At 39.8% G+C, this 27568-nt stretch overlaps 1 protein-coding gene across 1 annotated transcript; it reads left to right on the top strand.

Annotated features, from left to right (window-relative positions):
• On the top strand, positions 1-27284 carry DCBLD2 (discoidin, CUB and LCCL domain containing 2; the record flags this gene model as incomplete). The annotated part of the gene is made up of 13 exons (XM_010292219.1): positions 1-228; positions 5950-6001; positions 7358-7430; positions 10568-10701; positions 11391-11431; positions 14080-14295; positions 15907-16031; positions 21683-21830; positions 22220-22426; positions 23375-23468; positions 23868-23917; positions 25591-25728; positions 26828-27284. Coding segments are annotated over 13 exons (1949 nt in total), but the record flags the coding sequence as incomplete, so codon positions are not given.
• Between the last annotated feature and the right edge of the window lie 284 nt (positions 27285-27568).

Raw genomic sequence — 27568 nt, 5'->3', positions numbered from 1 at the left:
GTGATGGATGTGGACACACTGTTCTGGGTCCTGAAAGTGGAACTCTTGCTTCAATAAACTACCCACAGACCTCTCCCAACAGCACAGTTTGTGAATGGGAAATTCGTGTAAAGCCTGGGCAGCGAGTTCAGCTCAAATTTGGCGATTTTGATATTGATGACTCAGATTCTTGTCATTCCAGTTACTTAAGAGTTCACAATGGGATTGGCCCCAACAGGACAGAGATAGGTAAGAGCTTTTGTTATTGGTATTTGAAAGCTATTGTCTTGTATAGAACTTGGATGTACTGTTGGTACTTTTGTTACTTTCTACATTTGTCCTTGTTTACCTGTTCTGAGCGTAGAGTAACTACTAGGTGTATAGTATTAGTTAAGTTCTTTTTTATAGCCCTAGAAAACTGGTATAATTCAATTGGATGTTGGACAGGGTAAGACCTTGCCTGAATACATCATACACTGCTTTTGTACTGTGTGGATTTTGAGTCTTATGAAAAGTGATGAAAAGAAGGAAGTGTCTATTATTTACAGGAGTGTCAAATAAGGTAAGGAAAGGAATTCCAGTAATTCTGTAATCAGAGTTGTGTTTTTCCTGAGCTTCATGTCAAGGAAACCCTGCAAAACTTTGAGGAGTGCTTTGTGCACCTCACCATGGTAGAAAAACAGCCATCAGGGACCAGTTTTACTAAATTTACTACTGATGGTACTGCTAGAAAGCACAGCTAAGGAAAGATTCTCCTGTATGCCATAGAGGTCTTCAGTACAGGGAGGGAGTACAGGTGCAACTGTAACTATATAAAAATAAAAGTGGTAAAGAAAACAGTAGTCTGATTGTGTCTTTCTCTGGTGACGTGCTTATTTCAAGTACGCTTACTATTGCTGCTCAGCAGATGAGCTCTCTGAAATGCTAGAGTATTCTTAATGTAATTATTCTTAAGCAATGGCATTTTGTTTACTGTTTTTAAAGCATATGTAAATGTCTGTCATCTTGACACAATTCCTGTGTCCTAAAAATGTACTGAAAAAATTATGAGTAATGATGATACCAGAGCATCCTACAATTTGTTTGTGCAAATGCTAAATGCAACACACATCCTAAAATAATAATTGATTCTTCAGATTCTTAAAGGAAACGCCAGCGATATTTTTTTTCTCAGACATTTCCCAGTCACTTGCGAAGTTTTTGTAAGCAGTGGAGAGCAAATTGCAAAACTATGAGGATCTTCATTAATTTAAAAAAGTAAAAAAGTAGTAGTGTATATATAGCTTACCTTTCTTTTTATATGGAAGAGCTCTGATTTGAGCTATTTATCTCGGTGATATTAAAGGATGTCAGGCTTCAAAAGTTGTGTAGTTCATATATCCTCCATCTTCTGATAATGGCCATAGTTTAATTTTTGTCTTCTTTAAGAGGACAAATTGAATTTCATGACTGTAAGGCAGGGTGTTTTTTTTCAAATAGCAGTGTAACATTATCATCTATGTCAAGGTACATGTAGTGTTTTAAGATCCTTGTGGCTACTTTGCATAGAACTCAAAATGAACTGTCATTCTTTCTTCAGTAAAATTAGTTGTTATTGTGCAGATTAATTTTATATTCTTTCCTAAAGCTGTAAGGGGGGGCGGGGGGAGAGAGAGATTGACTTCACCAAGATTGTTTTTGTGCAACTCAAATGCTGATCCCACTATATTGAGTCTTTTTATAAAGAGGCTAGTGGAATGTTAGCTTTGTTAACGCTCTTTTCCAACTGTTACTTAGGTAAGTGTGTGTGAAAATAAGTATGTGCTTGGAGCTGTTGAGCCAGGCTTGGTCTAAAATAGGAAACGCTGAAGTCCTTAAATGGCAAGGAACGTCCAGTTCTGATAAGTCTATTATTCACTTTTACAAGTGACTTAATGGGTTCAAGTAAATTTTCGACTTCGTTTGTTTCTCTTGACTTTCAGCTGTTCCCAGCTGGTGTAGTAGCACAGTATGTTGAGCAAATGTGTGTGTTGTTCTGCTCTTAATAAATGAAATTACAGAACAAACAGTGATATTAACAGTGACAGATACAGATGATGGAGATTCTTGAATGTTCATGTTTGAAGCAACAAACACAGGAGAGATTAAACAGTGACATGAATTTGTTTGGAAGGAATCTGGATTCATCCTGAGTTTTTCCATTCAAGGCTGCTGACATGGTCTAACATCAAAATTACATAAAATCGGAAATTCAGTGGTACCTACTTTAACCCAAAATGACTTAAAAATTGGCTGATTAGATTAAAACATAAATTCTTAGTGGGTTAGTTCATTGATAAACAGAAGGTTTTTAATGAAGCTTTGAAAGGCTAGTTCTCATTCCAAGCCTTTTGAATATTTATCAATGAATCAGAAAAAGATTCAAATCCTAGGTGTTAAGTTTGTCTGTAGTTTCAGTAACATCTGGAGGTGCTCTGTATTAAGTTTCATCACAGTCCAGTCACTGTGCATCTACAGCCAGATGTACTTATTTAATACATACAATGTAAGCCCAGATCTATAGGGGCAGAGAATGTAAGCTACTGTAGGAATTCCCTCTCCTGCCGTAGTGTTGCTGTATAAAAGCACTTGGGGTCCTTCAATGCGTAAGTACAGACAAAATAGTAACATTACATCTTCTGCATATAGCATTGACAGAGGCATTATGGCAGTCATGTTTTGTCCATTTCTAGTGCCTACTTTTTAAAAAGATTGCTAAAAATCTGGTGAGAGGCCAGGGAAGAAGTAGGAAAGTGATTTATAGTCTCGAAGGTATGTTTTGCCATGAATCATAAGGTGCATCATTCTGCAGTTTGTCAGTGCTGTATCTCCATGGTGGAGGCAGCACTGGATGGTTTATCCAAGCTAGATTTAAACGTCTTGCCCTGTGTATTTGCCCGAAGAAGAGGATAAATGGTGTCTTGAGGGCAGTCTGACCTATCCTGAGAGGTGTCTCATGCTGGTCAATCGTCTAACAAGATCCAGTGGCTGAAAACGAAACCTAAGAAAAAAAGGAGAAGTAGTTGGAAAAATGATGCAGTTCATCATAATGAATGCAGTTATTCATTGAAACATGACTTAGAGCGAAACATAGGGTCAATGTGGAGCCTTGGTAAAAGGGAAGTTACTTCTTTGTAACTCTTGCTGATAACAGTTTAAATAGTGAATTGAAGTAAGGTTATATATATATAATATTATAAATGTCATTAAAGTATTGTAAAATCTAGTTTCTTTTTTTCTCATTAGAAAATACCCTTGCTTTGTTCAAAGAATATCTGAATAAGCAACATGTAGAAAGCTCTGAATAATGACAGGAATTTGTATTTCTAGTTTTTTAAAATTTTATTAGTACTTGAGAGTGCAGCTCACTTTTTAAAGGAATTTGACATACACATTATATTTGTTTGTGTTATCTTTAACTTTGTTTTGTATTATATTTGTTAAGAACTATTCCTTCAGTGCAATGTTATTCCTCTCCCTCTACTTTGGTATTGTAATTTGCCTTTAGTTGAGAAGGGAGTCTTGGCTGCTGCTTTTTTTTTTTTTGCTATTTTGTGATATGATAGCATACTTATTATCAAGAAAGCAAATAATTGAATGGTAAACTGAAACATATGCACTGTCGTTTGCTGCTGGTGATTGTCCACTTTGGTTGTTCACTACAGTATCTTAAATAGGGTTATAGATGGTTTACAACATTGAATGATCAAGGGAGCCTATAGAACAGAGATTTTTTTTTTTTTTCTTAACAGGTTAATAAACTGATCAGTATTTTGTTAAAGTTTATAAGTTAGTAGGACTGGAAAATTCCATATTGACTTGTGTCTGTTTAACAGCCATTCATCCAGGTAATGTCATTTGGTAGTAATTCTAGGACTTCATGGGGCAAATATTGTCAGTATCAACAGACTCCAGCAGTTTAAAATGTATTATTTGTGGTCATTTTGGATGGCAAGAGTAGTATCCAGATGCAGAACCTCTGTTACGTTTTATAGGTGCAGCAAAACAGAAAGGGAACCAACTGGCAGTTTATATTAATGGTACTCACATATGCTTGTATGTTAATGCTGAAGCGCAGTGTATCATGCCTGCTGTTGTCCAAAACGAAGAAAAGCAGTTGACAGAAACGATGAAATAGTCGACAAGGAAGGAGTGTCCCAACAGCTGAGGGAACAGAAGGGCTTTTTTCTCATTTGCTTCTGTCGACGATTCTTCTTGTCCTAACTTCATGGTTTTCCTTGACAGGTTTCTCATGGTCTTTGAAGAGCTGACTGTGAGGGTTATGCATGGCTAGAGGTGAACGGGATAAGGTCACATTTGTTTGCGAGTGTTAAGGGTATGAGAGACTCTTACCTGTTGACAGTGCTTATACACTATATCCCCAAAGCCTTTTAGGATGAACCCAGGAAAAATCTGGTACCCATACTCTGCCATTTGCATTAAAAGGCCACTGACTTCATTATTTAGTGTCATGCACATGTATTTGTTTTTGAATATATGCCAGAATTAATGTGAGCTTACCCTGCAAATGAAAAAAGATGCTTATTACATATGTTGGGTTTGGTCCGTTTTTGTTCTCCCCCTTCTCTCCATAGGAAAATTCTGTGGATTTGGCTTTCAAATGGATGGTTTAATTACTTCAAAAAGTAATGAAGTCACGGTACAGTTCATGAGTGGAACACACACTTCTGGACGTGGATTTCTTGCAGCTTATTCAACCACTGACAAATCAGGTATTTATAATCATTTGGTAATTTTTCCATGCTGGTAAAATTAGGGCTGCCTAGTAAAAACGCAGAGCCAATTTATTTATTACTGCGTTCTCACAAATTAACTTCGAAAAATGAAGACTTTTAATACAGTCTTCCTGATACTTCTGAGTAGGAAATTTGACTCTTAGTTACTATTCAAGTTATTGTAGTTTTAAAGAAATTATATCAAAGCTTACCCTGGATAGCAGGGCAAGAATCACAGTTATCTGTTAGGAATGAAAGAGCTGCTTCAGAAAAAGGACGAAATGCATTTTTTCAGTTAGTAATCAAGGTGGCGGATAACTAAAAATTTTTCCTATTGAGCTGTATGTATTTTATACAGACCAACCTTATGGAAAGTTTTATTTCAGTAATGGTTTCCTATAGTCCCTCAACTCTTTAATTATGTAATCTGATGATTAGTTTTTCGTTTTTGTGCCATTTCTTGTTTTTCCCATGCTTTTGGTTATCCTAGCCTCTAAAGGAGGCTGCTGTATTTGTTTTGAGTCTACTTCCACTCATTGTAATGGTGAGTGACATATACGGTCCACAAAGAAATGAAGGATTGCCAGCAGCTGCTTCATAAGACAAAAGGCTTGAGAAAACCCTTTTTAGAAGTAATTCTAAGAAGAGCAGATAAAGAGTTTTCATTTTTAATTTTTATTTTGTGGGTTATCTGATGCTTTTCTCTCGGTATTTTGGACTGTATGTGCTGATACACAGCAGACTGAACACAAAATTTGAGATGTCCATCAGGGATGCCAGTAACATGGCACTCTAATGCTGCTTGGTTTCAGTACTGTAGGACTGTTACATGCTGAAAACACAGGCCTGTTTAGCTAGCTCGTTAATTTAATTTTGTGAAAAGAGCGTATGTCTGTGCCTCTGAATTATGTCAGGTTCTCTGAAGTGTAGCTATAATTTAAAATTAAGCTGCACAAAAAAAAAAGAACGTTTGTAGTGTTTCTCTTCTTGTCTATGTCACGTTCTCAGTGGACTTCCCAGTTACTCAGACAAATTATCAAGGTTCTACTGAAATACAAAATCTGTTGCAAGACAATTTAGTAGGAATGGGGTTTTTTTATTCTGAGAGTTTTGGTTAAGCCACAGAGGCTCAAATGTATATTTTTGTGTACTTTAAAAAGCATACTCCAACTTCTTGTCTTTATCATCCTCTTGACCTAATGTTTTTTCTTTCCAGACCTAATTACCTGTTTAGACAATGCAAGCCACTTTTCTGAACCAGAATTCAAGTAAGACTGATTTACCTGTTTCCCCCAATGTCTTTAACGAAGTCATTTTGGTGTTTCTACTTCACTCTGTTACTTATACCTGCAGCTTGAAAATTTGCTGTCCAGAGATCTTGAGACAAACTAATTAGGGTTAGAGCTGAGTAACTTTGACATTTGCACTCCTCCTTCCTCTGTCTTTCTCTCTCCCCCATTTTTGTTATTTACACGCAGAATACAGTAGAACCTCGTTAATTTGCGCTAACACATAGGCACTGTTCTCTCGTTCCGATAGAAAGAGTATTACTTCTAGAAACATGTATTACAGCAAGTATGTACCTTAAATACTGAAATTCATACTACGGTTATCTAAGGAGAACTAAACTGTGAAATGTGTTAAAAATTACAAACCCATTTCACAGTTTGGTGTGAATTAATGGGGTTCTGTGGAGTCATAAAATGCTACCTTCTGATGGGGGTAACATAGGTAATTTCCCTGTTTTCTCCTTCTCCATTTCCACTGAAAGCAAGGACAGTGTTTAAAGCTGCAGACTACTGTGAAATTCATAAATGTAATTTTTGGAGACTTCGGCCCTGGTGTCATGAAATGCCTCAAAGCGCAACCTTTGCATTTCTCTTTCATTTACCCAAGTTCCAAAACAGGGCTCTGATTGTAGGTGTTGGCCTTACTCAGCATTGTGCTGAAGTCTCTGAATCCCACTATTTTCATGGTACCTGCAAAGTCGCTTCCACTGTTGTTGAACTGCACTGAAAATGTTAATAGTTTACTCCAGTTCACTGTTAAGTCTTGAAGATTTAGTAGTTTTTGCATGTGCAGTATGAAATGGGACTAGAACATCAACACAGGCTTGCCTCTTGCTTTTCATAAGCTAGTGGTATTAACTGAATTTGGCCAGTTTTTTATGATCAAAGCATTGCCAGGAGCTATTATAAAGTAACATTACTTTTCAGATGTATTATTTAAGAATGCAAAACAAATAAATATGTAGGTCTCTAGTTTGGAAAATAAAATTAATTAATATTAATTAATAATTATAGGACTTTCAATTTACAGAAGCCGTGCAGTATTTATATTCTAAAATGCTGGCTTTATTAATTTATTATGTTGAGACTGGAACTGTAGTTTCACCTGAGACTTTTTTAAAAACTTTTTTCAAATGTCTGTTCTCCTGTTGTGTACTTCTCTTCCTGAGTATTTTTTTGTCTGACTTGATATGTCTTCAATTAGGATATATCCTTAAATAGTGATGTATGAATGATAGCAGTGTGTTGTGAATCAAAAACATAGTGACTACTTTGTAACAGTATAAGAGTTGTAGTTGCACGCATATCTTGACTTGATATTTTGTTCTCTTCCAGTAAGTATTGTCCAGCTGGATGTGTGATTCCTTTTGCTGATATTTCAGGCACTATTCCCCATGGATACAGAGACGTAAGTAAACATATTGGGGGCTCGCATGAATTTTGGTGAAATGCGCACTGTATAATTACAAGTCAGTTATAGTTGTTCACATTAGTTCTGCTGCCTGGGTTCTGGAATTTGTACCTCCTTAAGTGAATAGCATGGTACTTGTTTTTTTGCACAGCTGCTAAATGGCTGGTGCTTCTTCTGATTACCATCTCCAAGAAGTGAAGTAGTGTAGTAGAGACTCAAACATTTTTGTAAGGCCTGCTGAGAAGGGTGGATCAATTAAAATATTGTTTTCTACTTCCTGTTTTGTTTTTTATTGGCTTTCTCAGGTTGGGAAATTCAGATTTATGAAGTGAAAACCAATTCTTTTAATGGTGTCCTCTTGCATTTGACACTGTTAATGTGTTAATGCATCTCTAAACAGAGGATCTCAGTGGTTATCTTAATTTTTTTATTACAACTTGAGAGATGAAATACTATTTATGCTCAGCAGCTCTAAAAACATTTGCAAAATGGAGTTAATACTGTAACATTAATAGTTCTATAAACTGGAAATGAAAGTCTTTAATAATGTACTATTTACTTGGAACACTGGTTTTCTGATGTAAGCTTTTGTAACTGAATTGTCATACCTGCCATAGGACTGGAGGGTGTTTGCATTGTTTATTTTTAAGTAATTATAACTTTGCTAGCAGTCTAGTAAAAAATTACATTAAACCTTATTGTTTATCTTAAAATACTCTTTTAATATGCTATTAGATCTAGCACAGAAGAAAAACAATGTAAAAATTATATTAAGCACAGATTTTAATATTAAATATGAACATAAAATATGCCTCTGATTTTCTTTTCTCAAATATCTGTAAATCCTAGGCTACTTGCCTAAATAATTACCCACATGTAAAAATGTCACCACAGCTATCACTGGTAGTATGGTCTGGTCCACACTGAGTCCTTACTAAATGTCTGCGAGTTAATTTTTGTAGCTAGTAACAAGACGAAGTTGATTCTCTGTCTAACATTTTTGCAGCATCAGTAGGAATTCTGCTTTTTGGGAGACTTTTTGCCAAAATCTGGAAAAAATGCTTTCTATGGAGGAAAGAGGAAACTTTAGTGAATAAATGTCCTGTGACTTTTTTTTCATATACTTTATTGCTTTGAGTAAAAGGCAGAGAGTTCCCCAGAAGTCAAGCTGTGTGGAAAGAAATCAAATTGTCCAGCACTTCAGAGAAAGTTTCAGGTAGAGATTTCTCATGCATCTCTTTCAAATGATCAGCAGCTGCTTGCTGCTTTAAAAAATACCCTAAATGTTGATTCTTTTGTGTGTGACCTTAATGTCTGCAGTCGTTGAGGACTTGTGCTCATTGCTGATGTTTTCTGGTGAGCAGGGAGGACAGAGCTATATCTACGGCAGAATCCCATGCTCTTACTTTCAAGAGAAAGTAGGAAAGGAAAGGGGAGCTGCGTGCATGAGTGAGAAATAATAACATTTATTTAGAAAGCTTTTGGGATATTTGGGGAGTGGGGATAGGGTTAGAGTTTTTATGTGTGAATATACTGAGTAGAATTACTTTTGGAAAAGTCTTGGTGAGCAGGTTTTTTTGCCAGTGAGCTTAAGATACAGGGACATCCTGGCCTGCTGCACCGTGCAGTTATTTCTAAAGAAGCCACAACAGAGAAAGTTGTTCCAATTTTAAAATACTGTGAGAAAGAAAATCATCCATGAAGTCTTCCTTCTCTGGAAAGGTTCTGCTGATTCCTTCTAACAGAATTGTGGTGAGGCTCTATAGCACCCGGTTGACTCGTTGGCAGAGCAGTGCAGCAAATGTGTTTAGTAGCAACAGCTAGCAGTGGACTTCAATTGGGGGAGCAACTGTTAACAGTAAATAAACATCTGCAGTCATCGTCTGTTGTTTATCGACTTGGGCAAGTCTTGCACTGGGATACCACACTAGTAATTACAAGCTAAATAGGTTTCTGGAAGGTATGTTGGGAGAGACCCAGGTGGTCCTTCAAAGACTGCTTAGGCACACTTGATCTTCTAAAATTCAGGTTGATGCCAGTCTCATTGGCTGTGAGAGCAAGGGGCCGCACTGGGGTCTGCAGCGTGTCTGTGCATACCCCAGTGCTGCACATTGCAGGAACGCCTGTGAATATGTGTCTATGCCTGTTGCACTGTGCCTTAGCTGGTAATCCTCCAGAAATCTTGGTGCAAAGCCACTGCTGTTAAGCTTTTATTGGAACTGCGTTGTCTCTGCTCCTGAGCACCAGGATGTTTCTTGGTCAAGCCCCTTTAGCCTGGAAGGCTTTGCTTTCCCACTGGAGAAGATCTGCTGGGCTAGTTTTTGGTCCAGGAGACAGAGGCGTCTTGCTCTGCTCACTCTGCTGTGCCTGGAGGACTTAGCGTAGTGAGCGAGCCCTGCTCTCTGTGGCACAGCTAGCCTGCAGGCCAGGGCAATGGAAGTGGCACTGTGACATTTCCGAGCGGATCCGGGCTCAACATTCATCCAGGGAGAGGAGGGAAGAACAGGGTGTCCTGCAAAAACTTGTTGCGTAACTGATCTCCACTGACCTGTATAACCTAGCAAATCGGCTTCTTTAGAACGAATTGTATTCACCTACTACTGCTTGTACAGATTAGAGTGCTGGATGGTTGAACCATATTTAACCATGAGTTAAAAAATATAACCCATCAGTTAAAAGCTATAAAATCTACAGTGCATCACTCCTTAATTGTGAGAAAATGAATAAACATACTTTCAATGTGCTTTCTATTGAAAGGTTTCCTCTGAATTTCTGCATTCAACTTCTGTTGTCTAACATCATAGATTTATTGTAGGCTGAAAGTCTGGCTGTCTGGCTTTTTCAGAGTGATTCACCTTGCTGTTTGTTTATTTAATTACAAGAGTTACATTCCAAATACATCTGGGTGAGGACGCAATGAAATGTAGGACCTTCTTTTTGTGTTTTTATAAATTCCATAATAAACCAAAGGTGAATGGTTTCTACATAACAGAGATAACAGTTAAGAACAGTATCTTAATGTAATAATAACAAAGACTGTAACTGGGCAATGTAGCATTTACACTATACGGTGTAGTATTTAATTTAATTACAATGTAATATGAAATTTCTCTTTTTGTTCCCCCCTCTTTAAGTCGTCATCGCTTTGTATGGCTGGTGTTCACGCAGGCGTTGTGTCAAATACTCTGGGTGGCCAAATTAATGTTGTAATCAGCAAGGGGATTCCATACTATGAAGGCTCCCTGGCTAACAATGTCACCTCAAAAGTGTAAGTGTACTTCCTGTGTTCTCCTTATCTTTAGCACCTTAGATCTTCGTAGTGCCTCATTGCAGGAGTGCCTCATTCAGGTAGTGGAGCTACGTGTTCCATGGACAGGTTCCCTTCTGTAAGGTTCTCACAATGCTCTTTTGCTACGGTGTGATTGTTTTACCAGATATTTTTAACCTGTAGTCCATAAAGATTAATTTTCCAAATTCTGCAAGGAGGTTTTATCTTGCAAAGTACATGGTGTGGCCATAAATTCCTAATGGTCTGTGGAAGAACAATAATTTAATGGCAGTGTTTTACTTGCAGCGAAAGGAGTGTAACTTGTCATTTTATCTCAGAAGTCCCAGGAATGAAAGCAATCAGAGGAGATTGACTCTTGTTATTTTGAATAGCTTAATTTAAAAGGGAAGCATTTTGATGAAGTCTTGTATTTTGCTGGCCAGAAGTTTGTTTGAAAGCCTTTAGCTCAGTATCTCTGGACTAGATTTCAGCTGAAAAGGTGTTGGTACTGAAAGTGCTGCAACTTCATGACAGGAAGTGTTACTTTAATCATGAAGTGCTTGTTTAGTCGTATGTGTATAAGTTTCAGTGACAAGCAGGCAGACAAGAAAAATAAATTGAAGATAGTTTGTTTCGATTTTCCTCACTGACTACCGCAAAAAACACCATCTGTTTTTTTTTCTCTGCAGGCAACCGTTATCTACAAGTCTCTTCACATTTAAGACAAGCGGTAAGCATTATCATATGTATTACATGTTGATGCTTTCATACAAATTTTGTGAGTAGAAATGAGCTTGCAGGTATTTTATTTCTTAATTTTTGTTCCAGTTAGACTTTTTTTACTGCATTTCTCAGTAATGTATACTTTTGGATTGTTTTACTATCTCGTTTTGTTGATTAATCATCACTACATTTATAGGTGTAGTGATGTATAAAGTACACTTTGCTTATCTGTGGAAAGAGATTCTTTCAGGTTATGTTCCACTGTTATAATCTGGTTTAAAATGACTTGACTCCCGTACTTTAAACAAACTGCTAAAGCAGAGCTGGGCACTTAGGAGTTAATCTTTATTTGTAACAACTGTGCATTCTAGTTTTTTTCCAGGTTTACTCCTTACACTTTCCTTGTTGCCCGCTAAGAAAGCTTGTGGAAATCCAAAAATGATTCCTCAACTTTTTCCACCCTCCTTTTACATTTTTTCCTCCAATATTCTTGCAGCTGAATGCTATGTGATAAATCTCTTGCTCTGGAAGGGCATCTCTTGGGCCTTGCTATGTGTGCAAGTTGTGTTCCTTCTTGGCTGCCATGTTTTGATTCGTAAATGTGTACCAGGCTGCTGATTGGTATAACAAGTGTTGCCCCTTTTTAAAGCTTTACTGCTTTGCATGGTTTTACTTTCTGTCAATTACCTGTTTTTCAAATAAATTAGTTGTGTTTTTCTAAATTTAAGCTAGCTTTTCTGTACGTCACTTTAAATGCCGTCTTTGCATGGATGTTAGAAATATTGTGAAGACAGTGGCCTTTTCTTATCTCTTTAACTGTTTTAATAACAGTATTAAAAAAAAACTAACAAAAGCATTATGTCTGTTGTCCTCAGGGATAAAGTTAAAAACAGAAAAAAAAGGGGAAGTCATGCACAAGCTCCTCAAAAGTAAACAAATACTTTTCCTAATACAGAAATAAAAGTGATGCTGAATGGGGATATAAAGGCAGGAATCTGATGAGCAGAAATCTTTGGAGGTGGAAATGTATACAAACAAGAAAAATTAGAAAATATAATCCACATGATATTCAAGTAATTTCTCTCCCAGACCTCTGCAAAAGCTGGAAGAAGGAATTCCATGTCTGGTGACCTTATGCATGGAGAATGTGAAACACAGTGATCGAGGCAGGGTTTGTTGGGGTTTTTTGTCTTTCAAAATGAGATCTGATAGAGCATATGAAAGTAATTAAATGGCCTGGACATATGAAGAGATAGGACAAAATGCTGATCTAGACTATCTGGTTTTCAGTGACACATTTGAGAAATTATTGAATAAGCTAGAGACAAGATGTGGGTCTAGATTAAAATGTGTGTAGTTGGGTGGCCTAGGGGTTAGCTGAATGAAAAAGAGGACTGACTCTGTAGCATGCTTAAATGAGGTTTATCAGACTCTGGTGAAGTTACTAGTGTGGTTCTTCTACAAGAGTTGGTTTCATGCCTTGGTACAAAATAGAGTGTGTTATTAATGCCAGAGGTGTCGTCAGTGCAGAGGAAGATGAAACTACTTGTACAGGAAGACTTGGCTGACTTTGAGACTTGAGTAATAGAAATTAATTGAAGAATCACAGAGCAAAAAGTGTAAGATTGGGTACGTAGAGACTGAGGCATTTCTGCCTCAAACTGGCAGCATGTTAGATGGAAATGACAGCTGAGGGAAAGGATTCGGTTAGTTAAGTGCTAATGTGATCCTGTGCTGTAGCAGGTGAAGTATGTCCAGTAGAGACAACGAACTATTAATGCCATCGCACAGGACATTGGCAAGGCCTTGTCTGGGATCCAGTCGTGCGTGGGCTCAGCCGCCTGCGCCTCCCTTGAGGGATGAGCGCCCAACCTTGGTGCAGAGGAGGGCTGCAGGGGTGCCTGCAGGGAGAGGGGGAGCTCACAGCAAAAGGCAAACCAGGCTGGGTTGTTCAGGCTGGCTGACTGAAGGCAAAGATTGCTCTCCACTGATATGGCTGGGGAATACCTGTGTGAGACGGGAAAGCTGTTGGCACTACAGAATAAGATTTTAGCAAAGAGCAAATGGATATCAACTAGCCATAAGGAAATTTAGCCAGGAATTCAGGAGACGTTTTTTAGCCTTCAGCAGAATGTGACATGAGAATAACCTTCTAGTAAGAATGGTGACAAAAAAATACAACTTATTTCAAGGATGCTTTTGAGCTCAAGGCCAGGATTATGACATGGCTTCCTACATGCTTAGGTGTATTCTTTGAATTAACATTGTGATACTGAGGTGGGTTTAAAAACTAAGAAGTTCTACAGACACAAAAAAGGAATGAATTGCCAAGTAGTCTGTTTCCCATTCCTGCATCAGCCATACATACTCTTAAACAGTGATAGCTCTCCCAAAGCTTCTTGTCTAGTGCTCTGTGTGAGTGGTGAGTGAGAGAATATCCACATTACTCTTGAGCAGACATAAATCATGACTACAAGTTTGGCTCCAGCATCACTGTTAGAAAGCAGAAGACAGTATGTTTTATTGGTAGAGTTGTTATGGAATAAATTTAGACAGCAGTTTAATATTTGCATGTAAAGTCTTAAACTCCAAGCAGCTATAATCATTGTGTAGCTTTAATTTTCATTTTGAATCCTCACCTTTTCTGTTGCTCAGGTTGCTATGGGACACTGGGGATGGAATCTGGGGTAATCCCTGATTCCCAGATCACAGCATCATCTATTCTTGAGTGGTCTGACCAAACAGGACACGTCAACATTTGGAAACCTGAAAATGCCAGACTAAAGAGAGTTGGTCCTCCTTGGGCTGCTTTTATCGGTGATGAACACCAGTGGTTGCAGATTGACTTGAATAAAGAAAAGAGAATAACAGGTAAGTGAGTCTGATGTGGCTTTTAAGCAGCATTCAAAAAGTTTAGTCTGACATCTTTTTTTCCAGTGCTTGGTCTGTATAGATAAAGTCCAGGTGACAATTACCACTACAGCAAAGTTGGTTCCATGTCCTAGCTATTACACTGAGGAGCCTGGAGTTGAACAGGTAGAGTTTCATAGTAGAAAACACCTCTTCCATCAGAATTTGTTGAAGTGTTTCCTGTGGTTTTATTGGATCCTTGATGCTTCCCTTTTCCTGCTGATTGTCTCCTTGGAGGTGCAAATCCATATCCAGTCAGCTCAGTCCACTGGTGCCTATGATGCAGGTGTACGGACTTAGGTTTCTAGGTTTTCTCTACTGCCTGTCACGGCCATGGTGAATCCAACAGTGGAGGTGGGAGCAGTTGCAGTGCAATGTGAGATAAGCAGCTGGCAGAGTAAACCAGCTGGCAGCCTCCCCTTCACTGCCTTGCCCGAAGTGGAACTCAGGCTGAGAGTTGGGGATGGTGGGCCCCTCAGCAACCTGTTGTGCTCAGCAAACGGACCAAACAGTGCAGACTGATGCAGCTACAGTCTGGGTTAGGCTCTGCCCCTTCACAGAGATTGTGACAGACCATCTGTCATGATTTTAGTGGCTGTCGTTATTTGGAGAGACAGCTGGAGGTGCTGTTTCCCAAGCCGCTCTGGATGGTTTGCTTGGCATTTTGGGAGTTGAGTGAGCGAGCTCATGCTTACCTGCTCCTGTTGATCCCAGCGTGGCCCGTGCTGGGTAGTGAAGCACTGAGGCATTTGCATTTTGGGGTTAACCTCAGGGGTAGCCTAAGTAGTAGCAGGGCAGCTTTTGTATCTTCCATGCTGACGTTAGTGTTTTCTGGTTTGATTTAATTATTCAGAGGTGATCTGCTGTTGTTAATGGGCAAGTTTGCAATGTGACTTAAATAAAAAATAAAGCGGCTTTAAAGAGTCCTGGGCTTTAATACTATTGTGAAACACCTTCCTTTGATCAGGTTTGGTTTGTCTCATTCTTGAATGCATGAGTTGGTCTCTGTAAACTCAGCTGCGCACCCTGCTATCAGCAGCTTGGCTTCCTGTCATTAAGCAGCTTGGGTTTACCAGCAGCCTTTGTTATTACCTCTCTGGGGACTATTTAGATTTTACATTACTCCTCTAATTCCTGTGCTAACAAGCTTTTACAAAACAGCTTTCCTGTCTATGTGAGTCTTTCCGCAGCACTGAAGTGTCGGCTTTAGGAAACTGCAGTACTTTAAATGGTGCTTTTAGGGTGGCAGTACCAAAGCAGGGAGGAGTGGTTCTGTCTCGGCAACTGGAGACAGAAGTGAGGCATGGTCAAATGAACAGGTTGTTTCCATGAAGAAATGGAGGAAAAGTGCTTAACAAGGTTATATCATGAGAATTAAAATAGAAAAGTAAAATGATTATTAAGTTTCAGTCACTGTAGAAGTTTCAGACCCTGGCACCTTGGATAAACTTTTTGAAACTTAACTGGACCAGTGGATATTCCAGCTGTGTAACTCTGGATTCAAAAGCTCATCTACTAAATTTTACACACTGGTGCCAGTTTTTTGTCTAACTGGGCACCTTCATTTTCCAGGTATTATAACTACTGGATCAACCTTAGCAGAGTACTACTATTACGTCTCAGCCTACAGAATTTTATACAGTGATGATGCACAGAAATGGACAGTATACAGAGAACCTGGCCTGGATAAAGATAAGGTAAAAATACCGCACAGTTTCTAGGTATGTTCTATGGAGATTTCACAATTGTAAATACTACTAATTTTGGTATAGTGAGGAAGCATTAAATAACTTTCCTTTTCGGTATAATTTTGAATCATAAACAAGATCTATGCAGAAGAAAATATGCAGATATGTAAGGATTTGAAGAGTTCTGAAATTCAGAGGTTATTTTTTTTACTATTTGGTGGTGGGAATATTCTATACAAGAAACTTCTGTTGCCAGTGGTAGGCTGTCTGGTACTGTGTCCCTTTAAGTATAATTGGATTTCTTTCAAAGTAGGTTGTATGTTTCAAAATAAAGGTTTACATTCTTACTCTCTTGTGGTACAGAATAAATGATAGAATCATAGAATGGTTTGGGTTGTAAAGGACCTTAAAGAACATCTAGTTCCAAACCCCCTGCCATGGGAAGGGATACTTTCCACTAGACCAGGTTCTCAAAGCCCCATCCAGCCTGGCCTTGAATGTTTCCAGGGATGGGGCATCTACCATGTCTCTGGCAACCTATGCAAGGTTCACACCACCCTCATAGTGAAGAATTTCTTCCTTGTATCTAATCTATACCTACCCTCTTTGAGTTTAAAGCCATTACCCCTTGTCCTATTGCTACGTGTCTCTGTAAAAAGTCCCTCTCCAGCATTCTTGTAGACACCCTTCAGGTAAAGACTGAAATAAGGTCTCCCCAGAGCCTTCTCTTCTCCAGGCTGAACAACCCCAACTCTCTCAGCCTGTCCTCACAGGAGAGGTGTTCCCCCCCCTGATCATTTTGGTGGCCCTCCTCTGGACCTCCAGCAGGTCCATGTCTTTCCTGTGCTGAGGGCTCCAGAGCTGGATGCAGTACTGCACATAGGGTCTTACCAGAGCGGAGTAGAGGGGCAGAATCCCCTCCCTCGACCACGCTTCTTTTGATGTGGCCCAGGATATGGTTGGCCCTCTGGGCTGTGAGCGCACATTGCCAGCTCATGTCCAGTTTTTTATCCATCAGTTCCCCCCAAGTCCTTCTTGGCAGGGCTGCTCTCAATTCATTCTCCACCCAGCCTGTATTTGTGCTTGGGATTGCCCTGACCCAGGTGCAGGACCTTGCACTTGGCCTGGTTGAACTTCTTGAGGTTCGCACGGGCCCACCTCTCAAGCCTGTCAAGATCTCTCTGGATGGCATCTTTTCCCTCCACCGCATTGACCGCACCGTTCAGCTTGGTGTTGTCTTGCAAACTTGCCAAGGGAGCACTCAATCCCACTGTCCATGTCACCGACAAAGATGTTAAACAGCACTGGTTCCAATACAGACTCCTGAGGGGCACCACTTGTCACTGGTCTCCACTTGGGCATTGAGCCATTGACTGCAACTCTTTAAGTGCGACCATCCAGCCAATTTTGTACCCGCCGAGTGGTCCATCTGTCAAATCCACATCTCTCCAATTTAGAGATGAAGATGTCGTGCAGGACAGTGTCAAATGCTTTGCACAAGCCCAGGTAGATGATGTCAGTCGCTCTTCCATTATGCACCAATGCTGTAACCCCATCGTAGAAGGCCACCAAATTTTCCAGGCACGGTGTTCCCTGTTGAATGATAAATCTTAGGGGTTGTATAATTTTCCATCTTTTATAATGTTTCTGTCAGCCTTACTTTTTGACAAAATACTGGTTTCTTTCTTTTATAATAGAACAGCCCTTGCAGAGGGGCGTTTTCTTAAAAAATTAGATGGTATGTTCAGATTGCAAATGCTTTGCCACACAGAAAAATTAGCAGCGAGATGTTAGCTAGGGTTATCAGCAAGGTAATCTTATTTTTCCTGTGTTACAGGGAAATATTAATAATGCACTCTTTAATAAACAGTAAAAATGAGAAGATTAATGTCCTATGTGGTCTTCCCAGTGGTTCAGATCAGATTTTCTTAAACAAATGAGAGGATTCTTGGTAACCTGACTGGAACCAGAATTTCATTCTTTTCTTAAAATTCTTGGATGTAATTTACCATACTTCCATAGGCCTGTGGAATTACATACATGTAATAGTAACTTGTAACCTAGCAACTTTTTAGAAACAGGTCTTAAGAATGCTAACTCTTTAGCTGTATTTGGTTTTGTGTTTGCTATGGGTTAAAGAACATTTCAAGGTAGGATGTAGCGTCCTGTTGATGAAGGTGAAAGGTTGAAGTGTCTTGTTCATTAAATTAAGAGGTTTTTGAAGATGGAACATAACCACAGTAGGAAACTTTCCTGAAAGGAGGAGACTTTTCTGTCGGGGCTGGTGCATCTCCTTGAACCAACACGTGAACTAACTGGAGGAGAAGGTAAAAAAAAAAAAATCCAGCATCTTTTGCTAGTTTTCGAGTGCCCTCTTCTGGCCATAAAATGAAATCTCAGCTAGCGTGCCGCCTAGATTTAGGCTTCACGTTTACTTCGGTTATTTTCTTAAAAAACCTTTGCAGCTGTTGCCTTTTAATTTGAGCATATTGTTTTTCTTGCGAGTTCGTGAAATGAAGTAAATTGTGGAGCTTGAAATTACAGACAACAGATTCTTTTTTCCGTGCTCTTTGTATCATTAGGTGCAATGCATGAAGAACCGTATGTATCCAGGAGGTGCAAATGACAGAAAGAAGGGATCAGTATGGTTGATCTCTTGGGCTTCAAAATAGCAGATTTTTTCCTCTGTCTGTCATCATCTTACTTGATACGGCTTTGCTTTTGGATGCATATTCATGCAGCCTTCTCCCTTTGAACCTTACATGACTGCACACCAGGCAAACCAGGAGGTGCTATTCCCTGTTGTTTTTTTTTAATAATGTTTGAAATTTCTAACGTTGTTGAGGAGACTAGAAGCTTTTCCAAGGCTTTCCTGTGGTCCTCTTTGCAAATAGCTTCTAGAGATCTGTCACTCCTCAAGACAAGCTTAAATTTTTTATATATAAGAAAAGGAACAAAAGGGGAAAATGACAAATCAGAGTTGCAGTGTGGGAAAAGTTTTGTTTGACAGCACAGAGGCAAATGGAGAGAGTTTCATAATAAATGGAATCTAAAAGTGATTTCTCATCAAAATCTTGCACTGTATTGACATCAGAAGCAATCTTTTTTTGTGCAAAAAATTAAATGAACAAAAATTACTGAGCTGCAGGTAAAGTTAAGTTACTATCATAACACTTGACATCAAAACTTGGCTAATAAAAGCCTGGAGTAAAGAACTACTTTACTGTTCATCTTTCTTGAAGGCAATAGTCCACTTCAATGATTCTTGTTGCCTTTGTTGTTACATGCTCAACCTCAAAAACCTGACGTGAGACCGACATTCAGTGTTGGGCATCGGTTTTCCAAATCTGTGACTTCTGCATGGGCTGCTTGGGCAGCCTGACGCAGCTTGCACCTTCTTTTAGCCGTGGGCACTGGCAGGCGTGGCGCAAACAAGGACACAGTACAGCGACTTGGGCTGGGCACATCCTCTCAGAGAGTCACCTCTGTATTTTGTTTCTCATTTGCATCTTTACCAAAACAAATAATTCTCTAGTGAGATCTGTAGCTACAAGCCTGTCAGCTTAAAAAACAAAAATAAAAATTTGCTCTAGTTTAGGGGAAAAGTGGCTGTAAATTGGAACCCAGTCTTCTGTGTTCTTGCCATGTCTCATTAGCTTGGGAATACTTGGGCACACAAACCGTGACTGCTTTGTAGTATTCATTTATTTCCAAAACAATGCCATAGGCTTGCCCCCCACATTTAGCCTGTCTTCTTTCACTGCTAGTAAGTACACTGAAGAACAATAAACTTAAATTTAGAGCAGGACAAGTATCACCGAGAGCTGTGTGCTTGTCAGCCTGCACTGCAGTAAGTTGGGGAAGAACAGAGACTGTATGCTTCCAGGGCAACTACCTTGTGTTTGCCCACCTACATTTTTAGTGTCATGAATGCATTACCAGTGAGTTTGATAGTGCTACTTGGATACATAAAAATGAAAATGCTGGGTACAACTTTTAAGATGTAGAAAAAACGCAATACTCAAACATGAAGCACTGCATTTAAATTACCGAGTGATTTATTTTTCGCTGCCTAAATCAGCTTATGTGTCTATTTGATCAGTCAGTGCTTTCAAACATGAAGACAATTAATGCCCACAGAAGGAGAAACTGAAATTCTTAGGCGGTTTATGTGTGTCTTTTGAGAGTGGAGACACATTATGTACGTTGGGGAGCCCAGGCGTGAGTTGCTTGAAGGTCCTAAGGGTTGTCTGGGGGTTTTGAGGGCTTGTGAATGGACAGCTTCCTGGAACACTGTTTTCTTTCAAACCGGTAGTGATACTCTAGTCATTTTGTTACAAAAACCTTAAACACAGGAGCGCAAGACAAAAATCTCTATCTTGTGTATCAAGGTGGAAACACCAGCGATCTACATTGATCAGAAGTGTGCTAAAACCTCGACTGCTCCATTCTATGCAGACACATCGGCTGTTACACAATACAGTGCTTGTCCTTAAGAGTGGCAAGGTGCTTTCTTGTTTCCAAGTGGTGTGAGTAAGCAGAAAACTCGCTATAATATTTATTTTTCAGGCGAGTGCCATAATTCTGTTCTGCATTATGTCCAACATGATTTGCAGTATCTGTATCAGTGCTTTAAAAACAAACATCTTACTCATTTACTGTCACCTCTATGGGGACATCTGTGGCAACAGCACCCAGGAGCTGCATTTGCAGCACCGAAGCCCAACTGCTGCGTGCTAACACGGAGGGATGGTTCACTTCCTACCCGAAGACACAATGCCAGACCAGCCGTCCCAAAGAAGGTGGTGGGATGGCTTGCTGGGTTGGAGCACTGGGCCTAGTTTCTCTGTTGTTTTAAGCAGATCAGTGCAACACCCGCAGTTGGCTGTAAGTTTGTCAGTGTGCTCACACTGCATCAGGCAGTGACTTATCTGCTTACTGGTTTTACATTTCAACCAGACAAATCCATTTTGTATTGCCAAATTTTGGTGAGTTCTTTGTGCACGAGGACCAGCAGTGAAGGACCAGCTCTAGCTCATCCTTTATGCAGAGCCTGTGCCCTCCTCTGCCGGAGCTGCCTGTGCCTGACGCCTTTGCTCTTCTCGTGCTTGCTGCTCAGCCCCCATCGACAGCAGCCAGCAGAGGACAGCTCGATCACACGCTCGGCTTTCTCTCCCTGCACTTTCTAATAAATGTGGACTATGCTTAAACTAGGAAGCTGTGCAAAGGCACCGCTTCGTTCCTGCTTCCACATTGTCACAGCTGCTTGCTCTAAGTATTGGAAGAGGAAATGCAAAATACCAAAAAGGACCAAGTTAGAATTATTCAGTGCCGTAAACATGTGAGATGTCTTCAAGAGCAGGCATTGCCTGGGGAGCACCAGTGGAGTACTACGTGGTACCTTTATTCTGAAGTAAGTAGTTGCGTGCATACACGTACGCACACACCTCTCTCTTACTTAGTTATATTTCATAGGGCCAAGTGAGAGGAGATGTGCAGGCAGCAGCACTGTTCTGGGGTGAACTTTCAGGATTCTGCACCCCTTTTTTTCCTAAATAAGACATCAGAATTGGTTGTAGTTACTTAGTTGCTATTGCATTTGTATAACATGATGTTTGTGTGTCTTGTGGTTTGTTTTTTTTTTCTTCCCCCTTTTCTAGATATTTCAAGGGAACACCGAATTGTACCAGGAAGTTCGCAACAATTTCATTCCACCTATTATTGCACGCTTTTTCAGGATTAACCCCTTAAAATGGCACCAGAAAATTGCAATGAAAGTGGAATTGCTAGGATGTCAGTTCAGCATAGGTAAGGCAACTGGAAACCTTTCAGCTGTGCAAGGCAAGCAGTGACATAATTTGGCAAATATCACATTGTGGGTGTATATTCAATGAGAAAAAAGTACTTCTTAGCTGCATAATCCTCCCGTAACTGGTACTTCTGAATTTCTTCCAAAGATACTACACTTAACCTGGAAAATACCTAGTTTAGGCGTAAACAAGGTAATTTAGAAAATAAGTGTTTCAAAAGACACCAGTCATTTGCTTTCCATGTTACTGATTCTTGGGGGGTTTTCCTCATTATATAGCATGGATAAAAGCTTCTGCACAAACTGTTACGGCTGTCTTCTGAAAAGGAAACATGGAAAACTAGCCATTTAAAAAAAGTTTTTTTAAATAAATTCTTCTTTTCTAAAGGCCGTGCTCCTAAAATTACCATGCCACCACCACCTCGGAACAAGAATGATGACAAGAATGATGACAAGAATGATGACAAGAATGATGACAAGAATGATGACTTCAGTGATGACTTCATTCATTCAGTGAAGACTTCATTGCAGACAGATAAAACAACCTTCACACCTGAAATAAAAAACACCACAGTGACTCCAAGTGTAACCAAAGGTATCCACAGTTAAGCAGTAGAAGTGTTTGGGAACGCCTCATAGTACTTTCTGAATTTAAATTTTCTCAAGACTTTCTATATTGCAGCCAATTATCAATCTTTTTAATATTTACTGGTTACTAAATATATGTTTGATAAAAGATGTACAGTTGCATACTGCATGCAGAAACAAAACTAGTCTTCCAAGTCATTCATATATATATATGAAAAGCCTTTCAAAGCTTGTTCAAACAGAGTTCAGCTTTTAATTACTGAACAAATTTAGGCAGAAGGAGAAGTTGCAACTTGGACTTCCCTTCAGAATTAATCAGATGTAACTGCTGTGTTATTCTTGTTATTTGATGATTTCTTGGAACAAAAGACTTTTGACATAGCTAATCTTTATGGAGCAGTCATATGTCGTGAAATTGGAAAAACATCATCCGACATCATCATGTTGTTTATCAAAGAAAATTGTCAGAAAAGGGGGCAAGATCACTGCAGACATAGGTGTTGCTGAGGTGCCCGTCAGATGGCAGGGACAGGAGGGCCTTCTGTCACACGCAGCCCAGCGTAGGCTGATTGCGATTAACTGTTCAGGCACTGTGGTATTTACTTCTTACAGGAGGCTCAAACTTAAGTGGTTGCATGTTCTTGGGCTCTTTCAATTTTCCTTGTTAATAATAAAATGCATTGTTCTAACACAAAAGTCTTACTTATATTGAAACAAATCTGTTGATTTTGATGTGAAACCTTGCAAAAATACCAGCTGTGCATACGTGTAGAAGAGCTGGGTGCTTACTGACGTTTACACTGTGGGAGCATCCGGCAGGGACGCTTAGCTGGGGGATCTGGTGTGGTAGGCGCTATATGTGAAAACTCTGTGCTTTACCCAAGTGATTGTCAAATGAAAAACTGATGTATGAGAAGCTCTTCTGTCTGACACCACTTTAATTAATGGCTTTCAGATGTGGCATTGGCAGCAGTTCTGGTTCCAGTGCTGGTGATGGTCTTCACTACTCTGATTCTTATCTTAGTTTGTGCGTGGCATTGGAGAAACCGGTAAATGAACAGATTAATGAAAGTGCTTTAAATGAATGTTAGCCTGGTGTGTGGGAATGACTTGCTGCATGTATCACTGTGGGAGCTACGTGGTCCGCACTTGTGGAAAGATTTTTTTTTTTTTTTTTTTTCAGAATTGTATTCTCTATGAGAAAATGTCCTCACTTGAATAGTGAGGGCAGTGAAAACAGCTTCTGGTAATTATTTTTGTTAGAGGTGCTTTTACTGAAAACTGGTTTCTCCAGTAGCAGCAAACTGGTGATGGCAAGCCAGGTTATTGGTGCTTATACTTGAAATTTGAGGACCAGTTACAGCCAAGGTGACAGTTGCTGAGCATTAATTAATGTGCCTTCTGATAAGCGGCCTACCTAAATTACCCCCTTTTTCTTTTTTTCACAGCAAGAAAAAAACTGAGGGCACTTATGATCTACCTTACTGGGATCGTGCAGGTAAAAAAATGGTTTTATGAAATCCTTTACTTGGCATTTTTGGTTTGCTGCGTATTTCAGATTGTGGTAACAGACAATTTTGACTAGCAGAAGCCTCTGTAATGCTAACTGATGTAGAACACTGAATTTCTTTTCTAGACAGACTTAACTGCCTCATTCTCTGAACTTTTTTCAGAAATACAAAATGCCTCGCCTCCTGTTAGAGCTTACAGCTTCAGATTTTTTTAGTAAACCAACCTCTTAATTACACAACATGAGGGGAAAAATAATTTATGAGGAATGCCTTTATGCCTTTCTTAATCATAGATTTGGTACTTTGTTTTGTCCTGGAAAAAATCTTTCATCTTGGTGTATAAGGCCTGTCGAGTTTTGTCTGTCTTCATTGCCCCAGTAAGCATGTGGGGTTGTTTGCAGCCCCTTTTAGGCATATTTTCCAGCTGACTGTCTTGTGCCCCCATAACTTGAGCCACTTCCCCCAAGCAGCACTTGGCAAGTGCCCGCAGACGGCTTGTGCTGTAACGGTCGGGTTTGTGCTGCCTCTGTGACCGTGCTTCGCATCTCTGTCCTCGTGTTGGGTGTTTGCTCACTGGCAAGTTCTAAGTATGCTGGATCCCTTAGACAAGAGACCTTTTAATGGCCTTATTTTCATTTATTACATGTCTGTGTCTGATAGGTCACAGCATTGTTGTCTTAGCATATTAGACTCAAAATACCCTCTATTTAAATGTCAGTGATGGACATGGACAGGTTTTTCCTTCTGTTTGCATAAATTTAAATGTTCAGTATGTGGGTCGGTTTTAAAATGAAATTTGGTAAAATGCAATATCAAAATAATGTTGTTACACTTCTCTGTGGAAGCTCTGTCTGTCCCACAGGCTACCTCAAATCTTGTTCAACAGTGCTCTGTGGTTTTGAATTTCCTGGTTTTGGGACTTTACCAAGAAAAGGGTGGTCTCTCACAGCTGGAATTAAGTATGTTAATGCATGGCAAAAGTAGAATGGCGCTGGCTACTCGGCAGAGGGATGGGAGGGAACCTGACGAAACCAACCCTCCCTGCCTTCTCTCGAGAAAACATTCATGACCACAATCACTCCTTGTCCTTTCCACTGAAGTGAAAACCCTCTTCATTCCTGTTTTTGCAAATATTCACTGATCGGCCTTTTTCATCAATGCGCATTAGAAACAGCCAGTATAGCACATTAACGAACAGCCAGAAAGCACATTAATTAAATGTACTCTTAGGTTCTAACTGAGACTGTCTAAAATTTTGTGTAAATATTTGATTGAAAAATTGGAATCATGGCTGACTTTTTAGTGTTTTCTCATAAGATACCACAGTTAGGAGTTTATTAATGTGATGAGTAGCCACTATCCATGCTGCCAATGGGCATTTAGGGACAGATTCACTGGCTGCAGCAGTGCTGCAGGTGTTTGAAGGGGGAGCATCCAGGCAGGCTAACTGGGAGAGAGTCATGTTTCCACCTCTGAGTCTTCAGTCTGCCAGAAAATATTAAAATATCTTTTAACCTTAGGGTGATGCAAATACCTACTACTACAAAGTACAAGCTGTCTTGTAAAAGTATTTTAGTAGCTTAAAACACAGTATATATGCAGTCTTAGGGGTTGTGTGTGTGTTGTGGGTTTGTTTTTTTTTTTTTAAATCCCTGTGAAGGATGGTGGAAAGGAATGAAGCAGTTTCTCCCAAGCAAATCAGCAGAACATGAAGAAACTCCCGTACGCTACAGCAGCAGTGAAATTAGTCACCTAAGACCAAGAGAGGTGCCAACAGTGCTGCAAACAGAGTCTGCAGGTACATTTTACTGCTTTTCTGGGCTATGTAACATACACAGATACATGAAATGCCAAAAAATGTCAGGAATTTGGCTACATTTAATTATTTCCTGTTTGTTTTGGGGAGCAGAGGAGAAATGAATAGTTCTGTTGGTAAGTGCATTTCTTACAAATGCAAGCTTTTTCAGATCTGTTCTTGGCATATCATAAAAACATGTATTAATTGATTTGTTGTGCTGTGGATAGACACTTTCCCAAGCTAGTGCAGTAACTGAAAGTTTCTCTACTTGTACTTCTTAAACCCCATAAAGGGCTGATGGATTTTTTTTTTTAGCCATGTTTTCATGCACTGGAAATAATTTCACCCCATTATCTTAATGAACAAATCTGAAATGTGGCATTTGGTTCCCAGCCCTGGCTGTACTGATTAAATCCTCCTTTTGATCTAGAAAAGGAGGAGTTTCTGGTAATGGCATATGCCCTTCCCTTGGTCAACCAGTCATTAGAGGAAGGTGACTGACTGTGCCTTTGGTTCAGTCAGTTTGCCGGTGGCACAAACACGCAGACGTGCGGGAATTACAGCTTCACAGCAGGCAGAGTTTCTTTCCTCTTTTTGGCTGCTTGCCTGGTTTTGCCCAGCTAGCCAGGTTTCTCACCTCCAGCTTTTGTAACTCAGATTATCTGTTGAACTAAAACAGCTCAGCTGACCACATGCAGGCCTCCCCCCTCAGAGGACAAGCCCTCCGCCCCAAGGACCACTTTTTGTCCAAAGCTGGGCAGGATAATTTAATTCTGATTTTGCAGGGAAGCATGTTTCAAAAAGCGTTGTTTTCAGGCAGATTTACAGCATGGGAAATTGCAGCTCACAATGGGAGAATTATACATGTGTGAAGTCAGGATGTTGTAGCTATCCCAATGGCTTTGACTATTGGGTGGAAATAACTTTTGTTTTTGCAAAGCAGTTGGCACTGGCAGACAGAGAGGGACCACTGGCTTGATCTAGGATAGTAATTTCTGTGACACTATTGACAGATTGTATTTAATGTGATGCCACTGTAAAAAAATTTCCATTAAATGTGTTTTTATTTTGTTTTGTTTCGTTGGGATTTGCAACACAGAGTATGCTCAGCCACTGGTAGGGGGAATTGTCGGCACGCTCCATCAGAGATCAACCTTTAAACCGGAGGAAGGGAAAGAAGCAAGTTACGCCGATTTGGACCCTTACAATTCACCTGTACAAGAAGTTTACCATGCTTATGCTGAACCACTGCCTATAACTGGACCAGAATATGCAACTCCAATAATCATGGACATGTCCAGCCATCCCAGCACACCTCTTGGCGTTCCTTCCATTTCCACCTTCAAAGCTGCAGGGAATCAAGCTCCTCCACTGGTTGGAACTTACAATAAACTCCTATCTAGGACAGACAGCACATCATCAGCACAGGCGCTGTACGATACACCAAAGGGGCAACCGGGGCCAGGTGCCACCGCTGAATTGGTGTACCAGGTACCACAGACCACAGCCCATTCAACTGGGAGTAAGGATGAACCGAGTTAGCTCATGAGGAAGGTAGAATGATGGCTTGTTTTTAAAAGCCAGTTCCATAAGGGAACTGTCAGTTCCATAAAGCTGACAATTTCATTTTTTAATTGCATTGTCTTGATATTGTTAGTCTTAAACAATACAACGTTGAACCAAAAGATGTGGTATTGGAGGTCTGGGAAACCAGAAATTCTGCCTTTCCTTAAGCTGTATATACAATTACAGCTTGCTTCCTGCAAAACCGTGAACTTTTTTATTACTACTGTACAATTGTCTGTCAGACATGAGAGAAGAACTCTTCAAGATTAGCTTC

Source organism: Phaethon lepturus, unplaced genomic scaffold (genome assembly GCF_000687285.1).
Source record: "Phaethon lepturus isolate BGI_N335 unplaced genomic scaffold, ASM68728v1 scaffold16690, whole genome shotgun sequence".
NCBI lineage: Eukaryota > Metazoa > Chordata > Aves > Phaethontiformes > Phaethontidae > Phaethon > Phaethon lepturus.
The sequence above is the reverse complement of the archived record's forward strand: the minus strand, read 5'-3'. Positions and strand labels throughout refer to the sequence as shown.